Below are 19611 nucleotides of genomic sequence, written 5' to 3'. Positions count from 1 at the left end.
CCGAAACAAGGATTTATCCTGAATTATTTATTACAATAAGTGTGAGCTAATGCTCTTGTGACTTGTCTCATAAAGAAAAGTTTGCCATGTTCTTCATGCCCAGATCTATCCTGCTGGACCCTGTAAAAGAATGTGCTGGATACAAATCTGTCCAGATAGCCATGGCACCAATGAATCATCTAAGATGGGCCCTCGATTGGATGACATCTAGTCTCAATACCCAATAGAGTTTCAGACCTCTGCTTTATATTGGCTATTGATTAGCCCGTTGCAGAGACAAATGTTGTCTCCTCAACATTAGATTAAGCCTGATGAAATAGTTTAGTAATGATTGTGAATAGGTCCCAAATTGCCCATGTCTGCATTTTCTGTGGCCTTGGTTGAGTCCTTCACACCACAATAAGATTATTCCTAATTGTTCCTAGATGTAGGCAACTTTCTGTGCCAACAGCAAGACCCATGAACTTTTTTATTAAAATCACATTTAATATTTTAAAAATAATTGACATTTGATACAGGATTCCTATTTGCTCAATGTCTATTAGCCATAGAATTTCTTGTGCACTTCTACATGCTTGTAGAATTGTACAAGCATGGTTTGTTGGAGTTTGTGCAGTTTGGTAAAGACTGATATCTCAATGAAGTCAATGAAGAACGTACAGTAAGAGACAACTTTGACTTACAGAGTCTTTGTTACAGTAAAATACAACAAAGAGCAGTCAGTATTGGACGAACCCTTCCACTCCCCAAAAGAGGATGTAACAGCAAACATATATTACCATCTCTTTCAGCAATGATCAAGAATATTTTAACTGTAATCATAACAGTTCATATCATTTTATGCTATTGTCATTATATTACTGTAATCCTCCACAGCTCACAGCAGCCGTTCCAGAGACAGTGTGAGGGTTTGTCTTGGCACTCCACAGAGCTCTTTCAGACAAGGCAGGATCTCTCTCTCTTTTACACTCTTCATTATCAGCTCCACAGACTCGCTCACTCAGCTTTCTTTCTTTTTTCCTCTCATCACAGTAATAATGCCACTGCCGTGTGGAAAGAAAGACCTGGATTCTATGAGCATTACCCAATTACTGCAGTTGCACTTTTCATAAAACATAGACTCTGTGTGTATGTGTGTGGTAAGTGTGGGGGTGTGTGTTTGTGTTTGTGCTTGTGTGTATCTCTCTGCTGGTCTACAATGTGAGTTATGAACCACATTCCCTCCTTGCAGTGTTCCCTTCTCTCCCCAATCAGCCTGTAATAGGCTGTTCCCTGCTGTGCAGGGGACATAGAGAGACAAAGGAGAGAGAGAGAAAGAGAGAGAGAGAGAGAGAGAGAGAGAGAGAGAGGCAGATGGAGTACATGTTCAATCCTGCTCTAAGTCAAGTACAGACTGTGTGTAAGTCTTTCATCACTTGTTACCAGATACATGTCTGTTGCAAAGAAATGTTGTGTGTTTGTTGCCACCATTGTGAAGGAATCTACTGCAGATCATTTCCTCCCCAGTGAGTTTGGTTTTGTCTCATGAACATGAAACACAGCATCATTCTGAATACAAGGATGGTTATCAACAGTACATATTAGTCTTCATTCCTCACTTTTCAAGTGTGTGTTTCCACGTGTGTGAGTGTGTGTCAAGGGGTGGTGTTGGCTGAAACTGCTTGATGAGAAGGTGGGCTCTCAGGGCCAATAGACAACTCCCTCACCAGGGATGTGGTCAGTGTTGCATAATAACATCAATCACCCATCAGTGAGTTCCCAGCATGTGTCCAGCTCTCGAATATGGCTTGAGACATTTGTGTGTAATGTTGCGGGATGGGAAAGAGAGTTTCTGGGTGTAACCATGGCCTTTAAATCAGGACAAATTAGACGGCAATTATTCTCGCCGAGACACGAACATCCTGACCCTGACAGCAAATTAAGAGCATGCACATACGCATACACACACACACACACAAACACACACACACACACACACACATACACACACCTTACAGACCCCAGTTCCTCTAAGGACTATGGGGTGAGCAGAAGGAAACACATAGCTGGTAGTTTTCTTCAGTCGTAAGTCATGTAAGTGGACACAGTGATAAATCACTGTGAAACTTCCTGAGACAGCGCTCCCCTGGACCTCTTCTCTCAGCCTGGAAAAGACCAAGTGCGTCCTTATGTTCAGTTTACTGTGAACACACACACACACACAAACACATATACAATCTTTTTATGGACATGCACAAACACCAATCTCATAAACGTTTGAGAACGTACACAAAAATATTTTGATGATAGAAATTAATTAACAGCACACTGTTCTACACTATTTGCAAGATGTACTGTAGTTTCGGTACAGTACGGGTGTATTATTGTCTGACCATGAAGCATATCTGTAATAGATGGGGTGGCTTTTTTATTATTCACCCATATCATGTGATGGTCACCTAGATCATGAATTGTGTTAAATGTCCTCAAGCCGTTTCCCAAGCAGGTCTAGTAGCAGTGATATAAAACCTGTCACTCTTTAATGGAACACAGAAGCACAAACATGTCAGCTATATATTGGAGAAACATGCGTCATGGTTTTAGTCAACACTGATGACAAATGCTACCCCCTGTGACAATATATAGGACAGCATGCTGCTTCAACAGAGGAGGCTTTGACATTCACATGGTGTGTGGGTTGGAGATGTGTGTGGCTCTGTGACTTTACAGGCTGGGAGTACTGCTCGAGAGTGGAGCAAAAACCTTGCAATGTTCTGCATCGTTTTCCAAATGAGATGTGTACTGATAAGAAAACAGATTGACGAATTTGTTATTTTCCAAATCCATTCATTTCTGCGTCGCTCAAATATTTATCGAGTTCCACTTCCCACATAGCAGTATAAAACTCGAGACAACAATTTCATTTCATATCCATCCTCCTTTACTGAAAACAAAACATACGTTCCATTCTGTCCTCTGAGGTAAAGGAAATAGTGTTGTTTGCTCAGCTTGTTGTCTCTCGCATTTCGTTTCTCCTTTACTTGGGAGGAATCTGATTAAAGCACTATCGCAACAGTGGCCAGACCTGTGCCTTCTAATCAAAACATAATGAGAGTTTAACATGTATTATCTCAGAGTGGGATTTAAGGAGACTTTAACACGCCTTATCTCAGACTGAATTTTTATAGCACCTTCCATCCAGAGCCGTTCCATAATAATGACCCCATCTCCTTCTTCACCACCAATGTAAGGAGAGACATACACCAGAATGTGATGCAGCACAGTAGATGGACTGGGTTCAGCTTATCTGTTGTTATAGTTGTATTTTTTGAGTTCAAACTATTCTGGTGCTGTTGATACCAAATTAATTCATAAATTCATTCTAACTGTCAATCATCAAAACAGCTAAGAACAATTTTTGAGGGTCATGCTATGGTAATTGTTTGGTTATACATTGTTTTTGTTAATCTTATCTTAACCTGTTCCAACAAGCTACTGCATCAACCTTCTAAATAAGGTGTCTCAGGTTTGATGTGCAGGTTTGATTGTTTGACAAGTCAAATAAATCTATCAAATCGACGTCTCAAAACGACAGGAAATAGCCCAGACAAAGCAGCAACACAGGCCAAGCACTCTTTGTAGTTCTGCCAGCTGAAATAAACCTGTTTCTTTTCATTCTTTCTGCTCTCCTGTTTGTTTGCTATTGTCAATGGCTCATCTCTCCCTCTTTGATTTCTTCCACAGAGGGACATCTGGCTAGTCTTTAGAGAGGGCACACAGACACAGCAATATGACAGCTACAGAGACCAGGACTTGATCAGGGCCTGAATGTCAGGACCCTGCCACATATAATATAGCACTGGAGATGAACCTATGACTGAAGATGAGTAACATGTAACTTAGGTATGACAGATGGTCGAGCACTGTCTAAACAGCTGGATACATGTGCTGTTAGTGTATTCATGTGGCGAGGCAAATACCTTTGGAATAGAACGCTGCTTGAATGACAAGAAATATGTGTGATGTTACTGTAATAGAAGTGACCAGTCACTGCATTGTCTTGGAAGCCAAAAACATGAATTCTATTCATCCATCTGTATGAAGAGCTGTCATGTTGTTGTCCTGCTGCCCAGCCAGAAGAGAGGACAGCAGTTAAAACATTGATAAATAACACTTGTCCCTCTTTTCATTGGTTTTCTTTTAGTACTGTACATCAAGTTAAACCGAGCCAGAATGAGTGACAGAAGAAGCAGGGAGACAAACAGAGAGATGGCTGTGGGGGGGGGGGCATTAGCATTTAAACAGTGTGACCTTTCCTACCACTTGGTTATTGTATCTCTCTCTGTATATATATATATATATATATATATATATATATATATATATATATATATATATATATATATATATATATATATATATATATACACACACTGTTTTAATGAGTCATAATTTGTGTACGTCAGTGATTAGACTTAATGAGGACTCAACAACCTTGGACTGACAAAACTCCTGAGCTGCAGGTCCCCTGTGGAACAGAAGGAGCAGGCCAGGCATCCCCAGGACAGAGAATCCCCAAGGCTTTATCCTCTCTGCATAACCCTCCTGTCCCTCTCAGGTTAGCGTTTGTAATCATATCTGAGGCTGGAGAGGTCTTTGTTGCAGTATTGAAATGAGGAATTACAGGGTCCACAATTCCACTATAAACCTACAATGCAGATAAGCAGGCAGATATTAAAGACACAATAAGGTATAGGCTTGCCTATCAAATTAAAATGTATATGTGGTCTTATCCTCATAAACAGTAATTTTTCCTTGCTTGAGAACCCAAATCAAAATGCGAGACGTTCATCGCGCCGTGTGTGTTGCTGTGGGATGAAGGTCCGTGAGCGTTGGAGGAGGCTGTGGGAAGGAGGGTCCTGTAGATCCCCAGGTGTCAATTTACAACTTGACATCACCAGTGTGAAGGAAACAGACACACATAAACCATCTCCATTGTAAAGACCCTGATGACAGTGCTGGAGCTCTCAGCTCATCTTCCACACCTCTATCTCATCACCTCACTGTCTGATACAAGAGGATCTTACACGCTTGAGAGAATTGAGAACAACTCCTCTTTGGTCATATTAAGACTACTTTAATTAATTACTACTAGATGTCCTGCTGTCTGTTCACAGTATATAGTAGTCCTCTCTTGCCTGGCATTACAAGACTGAGCCCAGTTTGAGCTGGTAGTTGTGGTATCTGGTATTGAGTTCCTTGGTGGGTCTGGTTCGTAAGCTCTGTCAAAACAAGAGCCCTTCATTCCTCTGGGTGTTTACACAGGTCATTGACTTCATTTAGCATCTAAACAGGCCTGGCCGCAGTGCTGGACCCTGACTGCTGCCTCTCCATCAGTAATAATGAACCACTTTAGTAAATGAGCCTTAAAAGCATGTTTTCACACACACACACACACACACACACATACATACTGTATGCACGTAGGCCAGGAATATGTGTGATTTGTGCCTCTGCTTGGTCATGTTCTCAGCAATCAAGACCTCATCACTGCCTGGTGTGTGTGTGTTTGTGCCACACAAGGTGTGAGGTTCTTATTGATACCAGAGTTTCAATTTGCTGTCCACTGTCAGACTTTAAATACTTTACTGCTATCTAAAATGTACTTGTAAAATAGACACGTTTAAAAATGCTAATGTTTCTAATGTCTTTAAAATCTAGATCCTTGTAAAAATGGTGTCAACAGGGGTAGCGGAAGCATAGGCGTTGAAGGTGGTCTCTGCCGACCAAACACCGGGCCAGTTGCGCTCCCCTTTTCTCGCTCTGGAAGAGCTGGAGTATCGATCTCACTGCTGCTGCCGCCGTCGGCCTGGCCCTCCCTCCCTTTTCTCTGTCCCAATGCGCTCAAAGCTTCAAAATCAAATGCAGCATAATTAAATAATAATCAAACACATGGACAGTTGGAATCAATAATGTCCCACTTTTGACATATGTGCATGCACATGTGTGTCTGTAAGCATTTCCATCATGTTGGTACTGTAAAGGCCTTCAGAATGTTCCATCATATCGGTACTGTAAAGGCCTTCAGAATGTTCTATCATGTTGGTACTGTAAAGGCCTTCAGAATGTTCTATCATGTTGGTACTGTAAAGGCCTTCAGAATGGCAACAATACAAACTAGAGAGGGTAACACTTCTGGGGAAATTGAAGGGTGTGCTTGCTTGCGTCTGTTGCAGATGGGTCTGTTTATTAACTGTGACATTTACAACTGATATTTCTGTATATTTTATATAAAAATGCGTATTTATTATTCATAAAGATTGCATAGATTTCAAAGCATACATTTGTTGTTGCTCATTTACTATTCAAAATACAAAAAGTGAAGTGTAGAATGAAACTGTTGTTTTCTCATGTCCCCTGCAAGAGGCAATAGTGATAAGCTATTGTGATAAGCTATAGTGATAAGCTATAGCAGCCAGTTGAAAAGTTGGATCAAACAAAGATATTGGGCAATCTGGTGTAAACATTTTCCTAAACTCTATGACTTAAACGTCACCTCAAGTTTTTCCCTTATAGTGTTATTTTCAAGCATATAGTCTACTCATATTGCATTCATTCACTAAGAACCCCCTTTGAAACCAGCTGTACCCCCTTTGAAACAAGCTATCCTAACAACGTTGTCACTGGCAGTATTTCAGATGGAATTGCGATTCAAACAGTATCATTTCCTAACTGAAAATATGCCCCCCAAAACGTAAATAAGCTTGACATTTGTTTAGGAGGAAATGGCTAATTGAAAAGAAGTTTGCTGGATGCAGAAAAATTATTAAATAGTTAACCTGGCCTCTTTGCTTGCTCTTTGCTGGCATTTCTGTAGCTGTCTGTCGTTTTAGGTAAAGCCTAGCTATTTTATATTATTGATTTTATCCTCAGGTCGCTGAGCGGTTAAGGAATCGTACTAGTAATCAGTAGGTTGCCAGTTCGATTCCCGGCTGTGCCAAATGACGTTGTGTCCTTGGGCAAAGCACTTCACCCTACTTGCCTCGGGGGGAATGTCCCTGTACTTACTGTAAGTCGCTCTGGATAAGAGCGTCTGCTAATTGACTACATGTAAATGTATATCTCCCGGAAGTTAATGAGCTGCTAAACTAATGTCAAAGTGTAAGTTTGTGACGTTTGTGACGTTTGTGACGTTTGTGGCGTTTGTGAGGTTTGTGATGTTACTGACGTTACTAACGTTAATGACGTTACTGACTGTGGCTAGAAAGTTAGCCATCGTTAGTTTCACTTTCGCCACAAAAACTTAATTCAAACCCCAATAGAAGCAACGCAATCGTGACTAAGACAAACATTTTGACAACGATGTTGTCTATGTAGTCCAAATATTGAGGGATCCTTTGGTGGGGCAAAAATAATATATGCTATATGTGAGAGAATAAGGTTGTGCTCTTGCCGAAGGCAGGCACACCCAATGAGACATCAAAAGGGCTTACAAAATCACTTACACAAACCCTCACTTCTTCCTCATTTGTAAATATTTCCAAACAGAATTTGCTTTCACAGTTAACATAAAGCCTCAAACCATAACGCCAATTGTAAAAATATTACCTTCATCGAAACATTCAACTTGACATATCAATATACACAAGCAATATACCATGGCCCAATAAACAAACAACTATCAATATACCTCAATATAGGTCACCCTCTATTATCTAAACCCAGACTCCAGATTCCAGACTCCAGACCCAGACCCAGACTCCAGACTCCAGACCCAGACTCCAGACCCAGACTCCAGACTCCAGACCCAGACTCCAGACTCCAGACTCCAGACTCCAGACTCCAGACTCCAGAGCCAGACTCCAGACTCCAGACTCCAGACTCCAGACTCCAGACTCCAGACCCAGACTCCAGACCCAGACTCCAAACCCAGACTCCAGACTCCAGACCCAGACTCCAGACTCCAGACTCCAGACCCAGACTCCAGACTCCAGACTCCAGACCCAGACTCCAGACTCCAGACCCAGACTCCAGACCCAGACTCCAGACTCCAGACCCAGACTCCAGACTCCAGACTCCAGACTCCAGACTCCAGACCCAGACTCCAGACTCCAGACCCCAGATCCAGACTCCAGACCCAGACCCAGACCCAGACCCAGACCCAGACTCCAGACCCAAACTCCAGACCCAGACTCCAGACTCCAGACTCCAGACTCCAGACTCAAGACCCAGACTCCAGACTCCAGACTCCAGACTCCAGACCCAGACTCCAGACTCCAGACCCAGACTCCAGACCCAGACTCCAGACCCAGACTCTAGACCCAGACTCCAGACCCAGACTCCAGACCCAGACTCCAGACTCCAGGCCCAGGGTGCTCACATTGTTCTCAGTTACACTTTCAATTTTTTTCTGATTGAACACACACAATGAGTAGACAATACACACTAGGGATGTTATAGTACAAGACATACTATACGTTTTTAATTACTGTAACATGTTAAACCCCCGCAAACACAAATATGCAAACACCAACAAAGATAACTATGTCTTATTTAAAGAACATTGCAACTTCTGCAAAAACTAGACTGGTAATCACATGTATTGGCCAACAGAGATGTTGGAATAAACTATTTCCTTTTCTGTCTCTCTTTATCAACTACCACACACATACACATTAACTCAGTCCAGCATTGTTTCGATACAAGGATCAACATAATTGATAATTGATGAGAATACAGCTACCATGTGGTTTTCTGTGTGTCTCTTCAACCTGATCCTGATTACTGGCAATACAGGTAAGCCTAAAAATGTATTCAGTTTTCTTTTAAATACTAGGCATCATGTTTCATGTTAATAATACAAAGAAAACTTTAAAGTAATGAGTAACAATCTGGTTTGGTTAACATTTCATTTACACCACTTGTCTGTTGCTTTGGATCAAATCATCTGCTACTTTACGTAATCAACTGTCATACGTTACCTACCATACTGTAATTGTTTATTTGGGTTTTACTTTATCCAAAAACTGTGACTGTCAGGGTTCTGTGGATTCAGATGCAAACCACAAGGTCTAGTAGTTTGTACATAGTGTTGTAAAGCTAAACCTGAGAAAAAGCCAATTTTCCAACTACTGACAGAAGAGTGAGGGCTTAAATACACTGGATAAAGTCTGGGGAGCTGGACCCTTGGAGAAAACATAAGCAAACAGGAGGCAGATGAATGATCAATTACACTAGCACATACACATATTTTTTCATCCATGCCAATATTAATTTGATCATGTATCATGTTACTCCATTATAAAATGGTTTGATCTGTAAAGAAGACAAGAACTAAAATTGACTGTGGATGGTAAAACAACACAGGTTCTGAGATGATTGTGAAAACATTGTATGCATCCAAACAATAATGCTTGCAAACAATTGCAATCTTCAGGTAACCATTTATGTCTATGAATGGGAAAGAACTCTACATGGGTCATGATTGCATGCATCCAAACAATATAATATAATGATTGTTACTGTTCTGTTTTACTTCAGGCTGTACTCTGTCTGGGCAGGAGAATATACAGATGACTGTGTCTTTAGGTCAGTCTGTCCTCCTGCCCTGCTCCTGTACTGACCTTCAGACCAGACCTGCAAGCTTCACATGGAAGTTCTATGAACAACGCACTTCAGCTTGGGTTCCAGTAAATCAGAGTGATCTCTACAGAGGCAGAATGGAGCTGTTTAATGAGACCACACCTGGGAACCTCTCTCTCCTCCTATCACACCTCACTGAGAAGGATCAGGGATTTTATAGGTGCACAACCAAGAGTGGGCAGTTCAGAGACATTCACCTCACTGTTCGTGGTAAGAGATGCTGCTAGCATCACCGTTTTGTTGTGTGACTGGAGCATTCTTAATGATCATAGCTTTGTAGTTTTGCTTGACAATCCTACATTTGAGGCATTCCAGCAAGTACCATGAACAATCATTTTGTGTTTCAACAGCATGCACAATGCCCAGCACTCCACAGAACATTGTTAAATCACCGGGTCAGTCTGTCCTCCTGCTCTGCTCCTGTACTGAACCTCACACCAGACCAGTCAGCCTCAAATGGGAGTTCACTGCACCAGACTCTAAACCCTGGGTGCCTGTAACTCAGAGTGATCTCTACAGAGACAGAGTGGAGTTTAATGAAACCACACTCCTCCTCTCACATCTCACTCAGAAGGATCAGGGATATTATAGGTGCATGGAAAATGGACAGTTCAGAGACTTTTTCTTAAATGTTCAAGGTAATACACTACATTAGTTTAGTAATTTAGTTAAAACATACAACACTACTATTTATAACAAGTTTTTCATGACATATTGTGACACCTTTGGAGTTACTCCATATTAATGCCAATTTATTTTAAATGGGTCAATGTTCATATTGCTGTGATGGTCAGTTGTACACATACTCTTGGACATGTGGTGTACTGTATGTAAGTCATATCTGACAGTAAAACTACCTTGGAGAATCTTGGAAAACTATTAAACTATGACTTTATTTCTTTTTGACCAGGTCTTCCACCACCTCAGTACATCCCCTTTGCTTTGTTGGCAGTGCTGATCTTCCATTTGGTGTTCTTAGGTGTGTTCCTGAAAACAAGGGGCACATCCACCAAGCAACAGGGCAACCAGAATGATCTCTCTAAAGCTATCTATGAAAATTACTCTGAGACTGTAGAAATACAATAAAATGTTTTAACAGCATTGGTTAAGTGATTGTTGTTCCTCTTCTTTTCTTTTGCAAGTTACTTAATTACTTTACTTCCATGTCCATATGCTCTCTAAAACCAGTCCTTTTCTAGCTTACTTCTCTGGATGCAGTCCCAGCTAACAAGAAACGTAACAGAGACGTTTGTGACTTTCCCCTCAAGTCTCACTTGTCTAGACTCTAGAAGATGCTATTCAGGAGTACTAACTTTTGTCAGTTGACACCACAGGTAAGTAACCATGACTTTGTGGAAACTAAAATAATGTTGAGGTCATGTCCTGGAATGTAATTTTGCTAGCTGGGGTTTGTATACTAGTTACACTTATTTGAAAAGGACATCCCAGTGAATAATATTTTATGCCATCTAAAGGCTAAATCTAGAAGCAAATTACAGTACAAACGGTAAAAACACCATAACACTAGTGACACACAAAACATAAGCAGAAAACAGTTATTTTATAAACATAGAAAAATTAACAGGGTGAGCATTCAGACTGAATAGAGAGCGAGAAGGAAAGTTTGAGAAACACACATAGGCATGCAAGTTTAACACAATTGATGACGTTATTTTGTGACCCCACTGAAGTGGTTAAGGCTTGAGAGCTTCACAGGATCTCTGACACTGCAGTAGTATGGGCAGACAGGCTAATGCTCAGGGGCAGACTGGGGGGAAAAGTGGCCCGGGAGTTACTGTCAGACCGGCCCACTCAATACACGGCGCGCGGCCCATTCACTACACGGCGACCACTCAGTGCATCACACGTATCGACCAATAAGTGGCTTACTTGGAAAAAACCCATACACTTAACGTTATTTTGGATGATTACAAAGAAATTACATCATATATATGTTTTCTTATGTTGAACGTCCGAAGTCCGTAAGAACACATTTCAGAAGACACTTCAGAATTGTTTTGAAAAATAAGCACCATGAGTGTGAATACAGATCGCGAGGAGAAGTATAAAAGTCAGTCAGTGATTTAAAAATGATCTTAGAGCTAATTATATGTGTTCAAGCTGTGTAAAATGGAAAATAGTTGGAGGTGCCGGCAATGTCAGAGGGAGGGCCAGTTGGTGATGGAAGTGGGCCGGTATTTTGGAACATCCCAATATATAAGTCTATATCCCAACCCCGTTGGCCCACCGGGGATTCCCCCGGTATCCCCAATGGCCAGTCCGCCCCTGTTAATGCCCCTGCCTTGTCCTTCTCCTTAGTGCGTGTGGGACTCGCATTCTGTAACTGCTTCAAATCATCTAAGATACTTGGCAGTGAGGATTCTGATATATTTGTTTTAGCACCTGTTTGTATAAAATCAAGCAGTAAATGGTAACAATTACAGTGTACATTCAGGCTTCATAGTGATCAGAAGTGTGTGTTTGCCTTCTGCAGTCACTCGTCCATGTCTCTGAAAGCCTGCAGGTGCTGGCTGTAGAGGGTGGAGCTTTCCCTGGCTGTATGCAGCTGCTTCTCACACCACAAGGTCAAAGCTTGGCGCAACATTATCACACGAGCGGCCTGGAAGCGGCCAATCTGCAACCACAAGAACACAGAAACACACAAACAAAACATTGAAGAAATATGGACTGTACACTTGAGCATATATGGAAAATTGAATGGCCAAATCTGGAAATAGAAAGTCCAGGTTACCTCCTGTTTGGCTACACCAGATATGTTATCAAACTCCTTCTCAACTGTGTTCTTCACCTCCTCCATCTGTACCAGGAACACAAACATTCAATCATGCAGTTGCTCGGGTGATGTTCAGCAAATCCACTGGCAGCATTATTAAGCAACGGCTCCAATTTTGAGCTCATTTCAGTATTGTGTTGGGCCTACTGACACCTGTTGGACATTTGAAGAACTGCAATAGTCCATCTCAGTGTCTTGCTCATGACTTACAGTGGCTTTCTTTACAGGTTTGGCTTTCTCTGCATTCCGGCTGGCTGTCTCCAACTCCACCAGTTTACAGGTCCTCCTGAATAGCATCTCCTACACAAACACAGACACAAACATGTCTGTCTGGGTATAAAACTCTGGTCGACTGAGGGGTGATGACAGTTTAGAAGTGACAGTCTAACCTTCTCAGCCTCCTGGTAGCGAGAATCCAGGTCCAGACCCAGACCCAGGGTGCTCATGTCGTTCTCAGCTACATTGTCCAGGTTTTTCTGACCAAACACACACTGAGTTGAAGATACAGACTATGGATATGACTGTACAAGAAATACTAGAAAAATACCCCTTACCTTCATTGAATCAATGACCTCAGACAGTTTAACACACATCCTGTGAGGAGAAATAGACTGTCAGTCAGTACATTTCTCAACTGTTATTATGTACATATAAGATGCAAGTTGTGCCATATACTGTCAGCCATTATGGTTTTCTAGGAATCTCACTTTGAGAAGGCCAGGGCCAAGGAGTCATCCTGATGTTCTACACAAAGATGCAGTGAGGCAGAGAAGTGTCCACAGGCTACAGAGATTTCTGAAGACAGTAGAAGTACAGTGTAAATGAAGTACAGTGGAACTGCATGGTCAATTACTAACACAACACAGAAATACACAATGCATACAGAAGTAAACTGTCTATCTCACAAACAAATTCACTACACAGTCAAGAAGTCAATAAATAGAACGGATATAAATCTTAGGATCTTGCCGCACATATGCCACATTGAAAGTTCCTTAAACAAACCTTTTTCTGTCACCACCTAATTATGTTCTCTGACTCACATTGCATTAGGGGAAGTGTTGGGAAAAATGAAGATGTAACACATTTATCCTGTATAAGAATGATTCTGTGCTCAGCATTTCTTGTGTGTAGAGAGAGGCCTACCCCCAAATCTGAACTTTGGGGAACACGAGGCATATGTAAACAAGGTGACCTGGGCTGACCACTCTCTTACTGGAGAGGCCATAAAAGATGTCTGGCCTTATCTGTGTTGGGTGAATCATGTGGTCAAGCTTACAGGGGTCAAAAGGCACACACACTGTAACACGCACGCACACACGCGCGCGCCAGGTCTGCAAGGAGCCAATGAAGAAGAGCAATGGAACATTTGCATGCCTTTGTCTTAACCAATGTAAAGAGCGGTTCTGCTTAAATAGCTAGCTAGCGCAACATGCTAGCGGACAAACTTTGTAGCACAATGGTGTGTGATGTTTTTGTCTCCTTGTGGGCCAGCCGCAAGCAATAAAGCTTTCTTAAACTTGTTCACCGACTGACTGTGCAATGCTTGATAGGTTAATATTTCTGACAGGAAGCAAAGATGATCTCTTACTTTGTTCAGTCATCACCACATCAAGGAACTTCTGAAGAAAGACAACGAGATCAGCACAAATGTAAACACGTGACTTTGTGTGCGTGTGTGTGTGTGTGCGTGTGAGGGCAGAGTACTTGCCTCCATTGCAGACTTGGAGCAGCCCGTGAGGGTGAGGTTGTTATCACGCTCAGTCTGAAAAAACTCATCCACATCCTGGAAAGAGAGAAACAGATGATATTTACAGATCCCTCCAGTGTGGTGTGAGTGTGGTGCAGGGTATGATGATGTTAGAACTGAGGTACCTTGTGGCTTTCTTTCCTTATTCCCTCCATGGCATGGCTGAGACGGTTGAAGATCCCCTTCCTCACCCTCTGACGGCCTGGAGGCTGCAGCACACAGGCTGATCTTATCAATGTTTTATGGGTGTTGTAGAGATGTTTGCTGTTTGTCATTACTTCATTTTCGTGAGATGCAACATTATTTTTAGAAAAGGAGAAATGATGAAATTACAGTTGGTCGATGTGGTTTGAGAACTGAAAAACGCAACAGGGATGTTGAAACAAGATCCATAATTTTCTATCTCTATTTTAAAATTCACTTCACTAAGTCCAGCAGTGATTCTCCTGGATCAACACAAGGATACAGCTACTATGTGGTTCTCTGTTTGTCTGGTCAACTTGTTCCTGCTAACGGGCAGTGAAGGTAAGTCTAATAACAATTTTGTGTAACATTAGTTTTACAACTAATGACTCAGTGATATGGTTTAGAAAGAATTTTCAATGAGGCAGTCGTTTTCCCTTACAAACACTGCGCTTTCCCTTACAAACAATGCACCATTAATAAATGTCATGTGATTATGTTATGTTTTATTTAATATACAATGGAATATACAGTACATTTATTTGTAACCATTTACGTCTATGAATGGGAAAGAATTCTAAATGGGTTCTGATTGCATGTATCCAAACAATATAATATAATGATTGTTACTGTTCTGTTTTACTTCAGGCTGTACTCTGTCTGGGCAGGAGAATATACAGATGACTGTGTCTTCAGGTCAGTCTGTCCTCCTGCCCTGCTCCTGTACTGACCTTCAGACCAGACCTGCAAGCTTCAAATGGGAGTTCAATGAACAACGCACTACAGTACAAGTAACTCAGAGTGATCTCTACAGAGGCAGAATGGAGCTGTTTAATGAGACCACACCTGGGAACCTCTCTCTCCTCCTATCACACCTCACTGAGAAGGATCAGGGATTTTATAGGTGCACAACCCAGAGTGGACAGCTCAGAGACGTTCACCTCACTGTTCGTGGTAAGAGATGCTGCTAGCATCATTTACATTTAGTCATTTAGCAGACGCTCTTATCCAGAGCGATTTACAGTAAGTACAGGGACATTCCCCCCAGGGCAAGTAGTGTAAAGTGCCAAGGACACAATGTCATTTTGCATGGCCGGGAATCGATCTGGCAACCTTCAGATTACTAGCCCGATTCCCTCACCGTTCAACCACCTGACTCCCTAGCATCGCCATTTTGTTGTGTGACTGGAGCATTCTTAATGATCATAGCTTTGTAGTTTTGCTTGACAATCCTACATTTGAGGCATTCCAGCAAGTACCATGAACAATCATTTTGTGTTTCAACAGCATGCACACTGCCCAGCACTCCACAGAACATTGTTAAATCACCGGGTCAGTCTGTCCTCCTGCTCTGCTCCTGTACTGAACCTCACACCAGACCAGTCAGCCTCAAATGGGAGTTCACTGCACCAGACTCTAAACCCTGGGTGCCTGTAACTCAGAGTGATCTCTACAGAGACAGAGTGGAGTTTAATGAAACCACACTCCTCCTCTCACATCTCACTCAGAAGGATCAGGGATATTATAGGTGCAGTATGGAAAATGGACAGCTCAGAGACTTTTTCTTAAGTGTTGAAGGTAATACGCTACATTAGTTTAGTAAAACATACACCAGTATACTGTTTAAAACAATAAGTGTTCCATGATGCGTATATTGTTCCTATTAGATATTTAGATATATAAATACAATGTGCTTCATTAAAATGTATTCCCAGAGGAACTCTTGAAGCAACTAGTAAACGATGAACAAGTACAAGTTAAATACATGTTAGTACATACTGTAATGTACAGGTACTTCTAAATAAACCCCAGTTGTGACTGAATTAGAGGTACAGTATAGTGTACTGCAAATATAGTTGTTGATCCTTTAGTTCCTCTTTACAAATATAAATTATGGTCATCGTAAATCATAAAGAGACTCCTTGTAGCCTTCTAAATTGCAAAAAGAGCTCCTCTAAAACATAGAGTTTTTCACTAATGCCAAGCTGATGGGCACCTCCTTTGATTCAGTATACCACTCTCTCTAAAAGAAATGCACATGTGCACAGTCATTGTAAAAATGTCAGTGTCTGTTTGAGCTCTCGTATTCAAGTTGTCATGTGATCATCCTCTTTAACAGGTGAAAACACAGGAGGCGCATCCAAACATACCCCACCTCCATCAGAGCTCATCATTTCCATCTTTGTGGTCCTTCCTTTAATACTTATTATCACTGGAGTGGCTGTGTGTTTGTACATGAAAAACAAAGGTGTATACCAAACTTAAAAAATTATATATAGCACATCCATAGGTCCACTAGGATGCCCTGTTTAAAATAGCAGTCATAACTATGTATGCAGCTTCTTGTTGAATTGAATTGTGAACCTCAGGTAGGAAAACAACAGTGGATGAAGATGGTGTGAGCAAAACAGGAGGAGGAGAGAGAAGAGAGGTAACAAAACTCCAGAGGATCTGCTGACCAGAGAAGGAATCTGATCTCAGAGGAAAAACGTTTTCAGAAACAATACACCCTCTATGAGTGATTGTGATTATTGTGTGTGCTGTTCCATCATATCTGTTTAGGATGATCAATCTGTCAATGACACAAGCGCTCACAATGACTCAGATACTAGGATGGCTACACCCCACACTGCAAAAGTAAGATAACATTTAAAGTAGGATGTGTTTAAGAGATAGAAATAGCAAAGAGGTAAATACTTTGTTCTTTAACATGGTATGCAATCTTGTCTCCCTTGGAAGGAGGACATTTTGACATATTCCACCATCGTCCACATCGAAGGTCGAAGGAGAGCAGCAGGGAGTATGATGGACCAGAAGGGACACACAGAGTATGCCACTGTCAAGATGAGCACAAGCTCCTCGAAGTAGTGGGCCTCTCAGTCACACGGCCTCTTCTAGGTACACAGGTCTACCTAGCATGCTTGTACACTGCATTTCTGACACCATATTAACAACAGAAAAACACCCCAAAAAACCCATGCAATATGTAAATATTCCTTCTGCTGTCAGACATCAGGTGTCACATGTCAGATGTTAAGTGTCAATTTTGTATTGTACCCATTTCTTAATTATATTAATGAAAGTTTTCTGAAGGACTTATACTTTGTATTGAGTGTTGTTGGTTACATTGGTTAAACATTATAAATATACTATACTTACTTAACTGATGTTTTAGTAATATATGTCACCCTTTTACCACAATATTACCAACAGTTTCGGTTGCATTCAGTGTTGTTGAGCAAAGGAAATTACAAAGGCCTTTTAGGCAACAACTCAGTCCCTTCCTAAAAGTATGCTATGCAAGCACATGAAACACCAATGAAACAAAGTGAACTAGTTAGTGATGAGGAGCCTGATAAGTCGTTGCATACGTAGTCACCCACTGTACTCTGCCAGGGGCGTTGGAATGGACTGTTTTAAACTACCTACAAGCCAACCTCACTGTACCTCTGAGCTGGTGAGGAAGACCTCCAGGTTCGGGTTCTTGTTGAGAGTAGTGTGGACTGCCACCTGCTGGAGATAGGTCTCTAGTGCCATGCAGTATATCTGCCAATCCTTCCCCATGGCAAGGAAACCTACAGAGTAAAACTAGTATCAGACACTGCCAGAAGTCCTGGCTTGTTCTTACAGAAGAAGTGCTGTCTTGTTCTTACATTTTTGGAGGTGGGTTTAGGCATATGCAAATCTGTTTTCAGAAATACATACCAAGTTGTTTCAGTACTTTGGCTGGTGCATTCACCTGTGGCTTTGTTGGAAGAGGAGGAAACTGGAAGAAGAGATCACATGTTTCTTTATATGAAACGGTGTCTTATCTGTGATGTTTCACATCAGACTACTGTGTGGAAGATGGGTGGATGGTTTATAGGTTTATGAGTCCAGTTGTTAAACCAGGAGAAGTCCCACTCACAATAACTCCCTGTATTCCTGGGACACCCTCTGGACAGAACAGGCTCTGCTGCAGCCACTCAAAGTCGTCATATGTCCTGTCCACATGGTACTCCCCAGTACCAGACAACTGGAGGGAGGGGGTGAGACAGAGAGAGAGAGAAACAGAGATCCAGGGAGAGTTAGATAAAGAGCGAGAAAAGCGTGTGTGTGCATGAGTGTGTGTGTGTACAACATAGATACCACAGTTGGCACAGCTTTTACATGATCAGTGAGAAAACAGCAGCTGTAGTTGTGGTAATCTACAGTGTATGATCCCTCACTCACCTTCTGGGATATGACGATGAAGGTGAGCGTGTCCCCATCTCTCACTGCCTCGGTGACCCTGATGCTGTGGGTGCTCACACTTAACCCAGACGACCTCGCCTCATTAGCCTCTTCCTGAAACAATTAACATCCCTGTATGTTAGGCACCAAACAAGGTCAGTAAGCAGGCTGGTCAAGCATCGAGTGTAATGTTGTACTCATAAAGCCATCAACCTGACTTGAGAGGGAGCTGGATTTGCATTCATGACTATTGTATAGAAACAATATCTACATAGAAAATGTGGTATGAGTACACATTGGACACTGTATATTGTAGCGACTCAATTCTGTTAAACCTACAGGCATAGAAGGACTCATGATGTGGCTGACACTGGCATGCAGCCTATCACATGACATTCAGGATCAGTAGAACTTCGAAGCCTTATCAGTAGTACACTAAATCCCACTTACCATCATTTTCAGAAGGCAAGCTACCGTGATGTGCAGTCCTTTTCCCTGAATGGTAAAACACTTTGTTTGATAAAAGTATAAAAGCAGGGGTATTTTGTCTCCTAAAAGCAGTAGAGAATTCACATAATCCCACTGTGCTGATGAGGCACAGGATATCCTTCAGTTCAAAGTGCACACTGGTCCTGTGAGCGAGTGAGGGAAATAGAGCCCAAACTAAAGTGCTGTTGCAGGCAAAAAAGAGGGCAGTGAATTATGTGTTACTCAGTAACTCCACAGCCACACCCACACAGGAATGAGTACAGAACAGTCCAAATCATTCCTCTGAGACAGCCACAAAGGCATGTCCACTTGCAGTGATTTCATACCAAGCAAAAGCAGTGCCACTATTTTTAGTAGTAAATCCACGGACAGCTCACTTCCACTTGAGATAATACGATAATATGAGATAATATGAGACATTGCAATGAACCTTAGATATAGAGTAAAGAATACGCTATCAGTGGTTACATTGGGTGGGGGATGGGGTGGCCAGACTATTACTTAATACCAGTGCGGATTTTTTTTTGCATTCATTCGAGAGAGCAATTCCTGTTTTTTTGAG

At 41.7% G+C, this 19611-nt stretch overlaps 3 protein-coding genes across 3 annotated transcripts; 2 read left to right on the top strand and 1 right to left on the bottom strand.

Moving 5' to 3' along the window:
* The first annotated feature begins 8655 nt into the window (after positions 1-8655).
* LOC146272801 (V-set and immunoglobulin domain-containing protein 1-like) lies at positions 8656-10715 on the top strand. The gene is made up of 4 exons (XM_084706356.1): positions 8656-8775; positions 9520-9831; positions 9972-10259; positions 10532-10715. The coding sequence occupies exons 1-4, from the start codon at positions 8724-8726 to the stop codon at positions 10705-10707; spliced, it is 828 nt and encodes a 275-aa protein (XP_084562482.1). The 5' UTR covers positions 8656-8723; the 3' UTR covers positions 10708-10715.
* A 450-nt stretch (positions 10716-11165) lies between these two features.
* On the bottom strand, positions 11166-19167 carry LOC146272799 (sorting nexin-5). Its single transcript, XM_084704043.1, has 14 exons — positions 19011-19167; positions 18561-18674; positions 18256-18363; positions 18054-18114; positions 17796-17923; positions 14291-14374; positions 14127-14201; positions 14007-14037; positions 13123-13210; positions 12970-13009; positions 12805-12891; positions 12626-12715; positions 12374-12439; positions 11166-12256 (listed from the first exon to the last, which is right to left on the bottom strand). Exons 1-14 carry the CDS (start codon positions 19014-19016, stop codon positions 12116-12118), a joined length of 1119 nt encoding a protein of 372 aa, XP_084560169.1. The 5' UTR covers positions 19017-19167; the 3' UTR covers positions 11166-12115.
* Positions 14470-17464, top strand: LOC146272800 (polymeric immunoglobulin receptor-like). The gene is made up of 7 exons (XM_084704379.1): positions 14470-14690; positions 14997-15295; positions 15605-15926; positions 16468-16596; positions 16718-16779; positions 16911-16985; positions 17088-17464. The coding sequence occupies exons 1-7, from the start codon at positions 14639-14641 to the stop codon at positions 17214-17216; spliced, it is 1068 nt and encodes a 355-aa protein (XP_084560505.1). The 5' UTR covers positions 14470-14638; the 3' UTR covers positions 17217-17464.
* Positions 19168-19611: the final 444 nt, after the last annotated feature.

Source organism: Hypomesus nipponensis, chromosome 9, assembly GCF_054491055.1.
Source record: "Hypomesus nipponensis isolate SF chromosome 9, ASM5449105v1, whole genome shotgun sequence".
Lineage (NCBI taxonomy): Eukaryota > Metazoa > Chordata > Actinopteri > Osmeriformes > Osmeridae > Hypomesus > Hypomesus nipponensis.
Note: the sequence above shows the minus strand (reverse complement) of the source record. Positions and strands in the feature narration are given on the sequence as shown.

Coding starts and splice junctions, on each gene's coding strand:
- LOC146272801 (XM_084706356.1), top strand. CDS start 8,724: ATGTGGTTTTCTGTGTGTCTCTTCAACCTGATCCTGATTACTGGCAAT. Junction 8,776..9,519: donor CCTGATTACTGGCAATACAG/GTAAGCCTAAAA, acceptor GTTTTACTTCAG/GCTGTACTCTGTCTGGGCAG. Junction 9,832..9,971: donor CATTCACCTCACTGTTCGTG/GTAAGAGATGCT, acceptor GTGTTTCAACAG/CATGCACAATGCCCAGCACT.
- LOC146272800 (XM_084704379.1), top strand. CDS start 14,639: ATGTGGTTCTCTGTTTGTCTGGTCAACTTGTTCCTGCTAACGGGCAGT. Junction 16,780..16,910: donor GAGGAGGAGAGAGAAGAGAG/GTAACAAAACTC, acceptor ATATCTGTTTAG/GATGATCAATCTGTCAATGA. Junction 16,986..17,087: donor CTACACCCCACACTGCAAAA/GTAAGATAACAT, acceptor CTCCCTTGGAAG/GAGGACATTTTGACATATTC.
- LOC146272799 (XM_084704043.1), bottom strand. Junction 18,364..18,560: donor TCATCGTCATATCCCAGAAG/GTGAGTGAGGGA, acceptor CCCTCCCTCCAG/TTGTCTGGTACTGGGGAGTA. Junction 14,375..17,795: donor TCTTCCTCACCAGCTCAGAG/GTACAGTGAGGT, acceptor TGTGTGCTGCAG/CCTCCAGGCCGTCAGAGGGT.